Source organism: Lynx canadensis, chromosome C1 (genome assembly GCF_007474595.2).
Source record: "Lynx canadensis isolate LIC74 chromosome C1, mLynCan4.pri.v2, whole genome shotgun sequence".
Taxonomy (NCBI): Eukaryota; Metazoa; Chordata; class Mammalia; order Carnivora; family Felidae; genus Lynx; species Lynx canadensis.
The window spans coordinates 129,622,451-129,628,906 of record NC_044310.1 but is presented as its reverse complement, the minus strand read 5'-3'; the positions used below and the strand labels follow the sequence as shown (position 1 = coordinate 129,628,906).

The 6,456-nt window shown below is 35.8% G+C and overlaps 1 protein-coding gene across 1 annotated transcript; it reads left to right on the top strand.

Moving 5' to 3' along the window:
* The first annotated feature begins 275 nt into the window (after nucleotides 1–275).
* On the top strand, nucleotides 276–6,067 carry NXPH2 (neurexophilin 2). The gene is made up of 2 exons (XM_030323710.1): nucleotides 276–353; nucleotides 3,656–6,067. Exons 1-2 carry the CDS (start codon nucleotides 276–278, stop codon nucleotides 4,397–4,399), a joined length of 822 nt encoding a protein of 273 aa, XP_030179570.1. The 3' UTR covers nucleotides 4,400–6,067.
* The last annotated feature ends 389 nt before the right edge of the window (nucleotides 6,068–6,456 follow it).

The window sequence follows — 6,456 nt, the reverse complement described above, 5'->3', positions numbered from 1 at the left end:
AATCGATCAACAAGGGAGATATAGGTGAGAAAACGGGTTCACATCAAACACTTAAGTGAGGGGTGTGAGGTCATCAGGCACCAAATCCCTGTGCTTTTTCCACCATGCTGATTCTATACTGGGAGTGTATGGATGAGTGTGGGGCAAGATTATATTTCCTCCAACCCTTAGTCATCCCTGATTAGGTCTCTGAGGTTAAGCATGAGCTTTGGGGACTTAGATCATACAATACTCCTTGTAGACCGGGTCTAGAGGAGGGTGCCCTCTCAACAGTGATGTATTCATTTGAAGAAAACATTCCAGGGGTGAAGCCAAACGAGCTATACCAAAGGGAGAGTGAATTAGAAGAGGAGGTACAGTCGTCTTCTCTTTAGGACAATTAGCAATATATTTATCCTTTTAATGACACTCTTCTGCCAATATATCATTATCTAATAACGTTTTGAGATTGGGGTTTATGTTTGGAAATCAGTATTTATGATAATAAGTAATAAACAGATAAGCTTACACACAGCTTTTCTCAACTTCTTTAATATTGCTGTCAAAGCAAGCTAGACGTGATGGTCTAAGGCAAAGCAAAAAAATTAAAACATATGTACATCTACTTTTTATCTAAGGAACTGTCTGAGTATTTTTATGAGAACAGAGACCAATTATAGATCTGTGCTATTCGTTAAATTTTATTATTTTTTATATAAGCCAACCTTCAAATCAAGAGCTTCTTGAATAAGTTTGAACCTAAAGAGTATTGTGTTAAAATATATTTTTTAGAAATTAAATTACATTTTAAATTCATATGGGAAATCTTTTCTGAAGAGTTGAAGAGCTTTTCTAAAAGCAAGTAATCACATCTAAGTTATCTGCTTGATAAACTAGGATTTTTTTTTTTTACATACTTATTGCTCAGGGTTTGTCAACATATGTTTGGGTCAAGTTGTTACAACATAAATTACTACAAAGAAAATCTTCATTTTTTTTTTAACTCAGTAAATGATCATTTATTATTATTCTTGTTTTTGTTATCATTGAGTAATCTCAGAACCATCACAGCAGAAGTCCTAGAGAAAGAGGAGTTCTTAACATCTGTCTCATAACGGCTTCTGCAGTGAATAAGCCAATACCAGTTAACTTGCAAATTTACTTGTCATTGAATGATGGGTTCAATGTTTATAGGTTTTCAATAATGGAAAAGTAAGGAGAAAGCCAGGCCAAGCACTAAATGAGAACAAATGACCCAGGTAGAAAAAATTCAGGAAAATGTATAATGTAAAACAAACATTTTTAGGGGAAAATAAAAAAGATCATGTTGCTGTTGGTAACAAAAAGTGTTCTCCTACTTCTGAGCAAGACAAATGTTTTTGAATAGAGAATGGGTCTTAGTTCCACTAACATAGTATTGATCGGCAGCATGGTACATAAAGGTAAGAACCAAGATTGTTTAACAATTTAGAAGGGGAAAATGTCAGAAGGGATTTATCCTATGAAAAGAGAGGAAGGAAGGCAGGAGTGAGAAAAGAAGTTTGGAAGTTGTACCACATAGGGGAGTAGAGATCAGGAAGTAAAGTTCTTGTTTACAAGATTCTAGTAAGTGGTAGGTATGTCTGTCAGCATTGACCAAACAAGGCACATCTCATGAAATACTGGAAATGGATGAAAAATAAATAGTAGAATCTGGACAACAAGAATCATAATCACAGAGAAGGGAAATTGGGCCTTGATCAGCAAGGGGTTTCTTATCTGCCTACGTGTCCTTGTCCTTGCTGGGGAGAGGCTGGACACGTCAGTTGGACCAGCCTGCAGCAGTCAGTTCTCAGGAAACTCAAGTTATAACTGAAGCCAGTACTGAACTTCGTGGGTTATTACCAATGGTTTTGAATGAGATTTGTGCACATCATAATTATGAGTATTCAAAATCAGAAAGCTAGTTACAGTATCAGAAATACGCAGAATATTTTGAACCAGAAATCCAGACTAAGGATTCTTTTTTTCCTGGTGAATATACTAATCTTTCAATGCCAGCAAAGGAAAGAAGTATCAACTCAGGATTCACAAGCTCCTAAGAAGGCGGTATGCATTTAGGTTCTGAATATAGTAAGAATGTGCATTGTATCAATTTGCCCTCCTACCAAACCTCAGTAATTTAAGGGAAAAGAATTTTTAAAGATAGTAGACATGAGGAAGGAAAACATTCAGGAAACTAATCAGAAGCAAATATATAGATTATGAACTCTGCCTCACCGCCCAAAGTACAAAAAAAGGGAAAAAAGCACACATGCATTGAAGTCCTTGGTTTCTGACTCTAAAGTGATCCTGGGGACAAGGTGTAGGTGAAAACACTTTGCACAAAGCTCTATTAGAACTTCTAAACTTTTGTGAATATATCAAAGATAACCTCAGGTTATTAAACTCTACCATACAGTCAAGTGAAATATTTATAATCCAAGCTATGTCTCTTTTTTTTTCCTCAAAATTGGATTGAAAGTAATAATTTTTTGTAATGATCTGAGACTATTTTTACCAGGTGCTTTGCCAAGTTTGAAAGGGCTGGGGAAACAGTTCATAAATACAGCTTCACTTCTTTCTCATCCTTTTCATCATGCTGACAGTTTTCTGGAGAATCATTACCAGAGTGGTTTGTGCCATTAGAGATAAGAGGCTATCTGTGTTTCCACCAGAAGCCTCTATTTTCCGGACTTCATAAGTCATCCATAAATATTCACTCCAGGCAACAGTTTCATATATTATGATTCTGTCCCTCCAAATCAATATTGACTTAACTAAATGATTTTTAGAAATTATGGGGACTCTTACACTACAAAAAGAAAAAAAAGAAAAATCAGACGCAGATTAAGTGCTATGTTTCAGTGGGTGGGATCTGAACCACGTTCTATGGAATCCATAAAACATTTGCATCCTTTTAAGCAATTCTTTCGGGGTATATAATTCAGTTGTAATAACATTTGTTGAATAATACATAGCCTGTTACTAATTAAAAATATACATTTGCAATTTGTGTAAAGACCACAAAATTTGAAATTATATTCTTTCAACTAAAACTTTTGTGGACCGTTCTATTACTATTCATGCTCCTTTTTTGTTAGAGAGTTTGAGATGGAATTATCAAAAGTTATGAAATGATATGACATAAGCCTTTGAATATAATACCCTTAATATTTCTAAATATATTTAAGAGACTTATTAATATTTTATATTTGGATGGTTGCTAGCTTCTTAGTAGAAACCTTCAGCATTCTGGAGTTGTCTTCTACCTGAAGTAGAAGACCTCACAAATTGAATGATTTTTTTGTGTTTGTCATACAAATTGAATATTTTTATTGAATGAGATACCAAAATACATTCCTTCCTCCAATCTGGAAAGATAGTATTGCAAAGATTAGGAAGCTGAGACTAAAACCACATCAATCCATTAAAATAAAATACTCTCTTCCTAATTACATTTTAATTTTGGTACTCACAATTTTACAGTGTTTGAATGAAATGCCCGTCTCGTTGCACTGTTGAGCCCAGCTGTGTGTGTGAAATGCTATTTATCAAGAATCAAAATAATACTGCAAGCATTTCCCCTGTGCTTTAGCTTTAGTGTGTACGCTCGAAGCATAACCAAAGTTTATTTCTCTTTCTTCTTTTCAAACAGTTATTTTGTGAAAGTAAGAAGGTGGTGCATGCCACAGAGGGGCTGGATTGGGAAGACAAAGATGCTCCGGGGACATTGGTCGGAAACGTGGTGCACTCAAGGATCATCAATCCTCTGCGCCTGTTTGTTAAACAGTCTCCAGTCCCAAAGCCTGGACACTTGGCGTATGCGGACAGCATGGAAAACTTTTGGGATTGGCTGGCCAACGTCACCGAGGTTCAGGAGCCATTGGCAAGAACTAAACGGAGGCCGATAGTAAAAACGGGAAAATTTAAGAAGATGTTCGGATGGGGTGATTTCCATTCCAACATTAAAACTGTCAAACTCAACCTCCTCATCACAGGGAAAATTGTTGACCACGGAAATGGAACCTTCAGTGTTTATTTCCGACATAATTCCACAGGCCTGGGCAATGTTTCAGTGAGTTTGGTACCCCCCTCCAAGGTGGTGGAATTTGAAGTTTCCCCACAGTCTACCTTGGAGACCAAGGAGTCCAAATCTTTCAATTGTCGCATTGAATATGAAAAAACAGATCGGGCGAAGAAGACTGCCCTGTGCAACTTTGACCCCTCGAAGATCTGCTACCAGGAGCAGACTCAGAGCCATGTGTCTTGGTTGTGCTCCAAACCCTTCAAGGTCATTTGCATTTACATTGCCTTTTACAGTGTTGATTATAAACTTGTGCAGAAAGTCTGCCCTGACTACAATTACCATAGCGAGACTCCATACTTATCTTCTGGCTGAATTTTTCCACAGTGATGTAAATGAGGGATGACTATATATTTAATTAGAATGACCAAGAACCAAGCCCAGCTCTTCATGATAAAGGATCCCTTTTGTTTCTGGCAGTGAACCTTAGTTCCCTATTAGATTTCAAATTTAAAAAACAAACAAACAAACAAAAAGAAAGAAAGATCTTTAAATGTAAAAATGTGTTTGTTTCGGTCTTAAGTACCTTAATCTAAAAAGTCAAACTGTGTATGAAGCCATTGCTTTCATGAAGGATGGCTAAATCCTAGAAATATTGTTGTTTCTCTAAAAGAAACATGGATGGTAGCAACATGTAATGAGAAAGAACCGAATTATGCATGTGATAAACATTGCTCTTGAAATGAGCCTGCCTTTGAAATATGTTTTGGAAGGTTACCTTAAAATAGCAGATTCCGTAAAGTAACTGAAAAGATTGTATTTGATAGAGGAATCACGTTTCTGACATCAAACTCTTGTTTTTATTGCTGTCTTTCCTCCCACATCTATGCTGTTATTGATATGAGAAATGAAGGGGTAAAATTTGTTTCAGACCTCATGTGTGAAGTTACAGTGCCACAATGGAACAGAATACTTTATTATCTGAGCTTGAGTGGGATGTGACTTAAACATTTAGCCCTTTGCTGGTCACCATCCTGAGGCTACTCACCTGAGTAGTAATATTAGTGGGTTGGGAAAGCTAATCTGGTTATATTTTAAGTGAGTCCCACAATAATGAAGGTCATGATGTTTTTAGATTCATTTGCCAAATTCAATGCTGTGAGATTGCCAAAAATACCATTAAATCTATATCCACCCTATAACCTATAGCTTCATTCTATTCATTTGATAGTGTGATTTTTATACACATAGAGAACAACTCTGAAAGTGAAAGTGGTTGTTCCCTAGAGGTTAGAATAAGGAAAACAATTGGAAGTGGACTAACAAAATTCCAGGATTATGGATTCATTATTTCTAGCCTCCCAGATTCAGTTCTCTTTGCATTTAGTTAATTATTTGAATGAGGGATTAAATTCTATGTAGAAATGAAGAGTATATTTAAACATTACTGATTATTATTAAGTGCTAACAACGAAGATACCTGATGCACCAGGCTTTTGAAATCACTTCAACATTATTGTGGCTTCACCGTTGGTGTCCTTGCCATCTTCTCTGAGGCGGATGGACAGTCATCCTGCATCGTAGAACTGGATGATCTTTGCATTAGTCCAGGAAGAGGGTCTGGCTGGCCAGTAATGTTTCTAGAACTTGTAAGACTCATGGAACAGCTACTCTTTTTACAGTAGGTATTAACTTTACCCAGCCCCAACTCCTTATTTGTAAAATATCAGTTGAAGTAAAACATTAAACTGAAGGAAGACCAGTCTAACCAACAAAAATGCTCTTACTGCATTGTTTAAAAAGCCAACAGCTCTTGTCCTCTATTTTGCTTTTCATTCCTTTCCTTTTACTGGTGATATCTGTACAGTGTTTGATTTTGTCTTTTGAAAAATTGTACTAGGCTTAGTGTGTGGTAGTACAGGCTTGAAATTTTTGCTCTGAGTTCATCAGGTGCTTTTGCAATTTTGTGGTTGGTGTGAAATATTTTAAGGCATCTTTTTATTTTCATCTAGAAACAAGATTAAAATACTATTTATTGTAAAATATGTGGGAACCATATATGTATATATACTTAGAATTTTCTGTGTACAGAGAAAGTATGTGTACACATTTCTATGTAAATAAAAAGAATTTGCTAAATCTGTCACATGACTTCAGGTTTTTTTTAAGACTCTTCTTTCTTTTCTCAGGGTGTGTGTGTGTGTGTGTGTGTGTAACACCAAGTGAATATTAAGATTTTCCTTATGCATATATTAAATAAAGCACCTTGGCTATGAGGACTTTAATGTAAAGTAAAAGGATAATTCACATAATCACTTGGCATATAGTCTGGTACCTGGTAAGAGCTCTGTAAGCGTAAGCTTCCATTATGATTGGAATAATAATTATTATTATTGCAGCATGAAATATGATTAAAAACTCTGGTGTTCAAA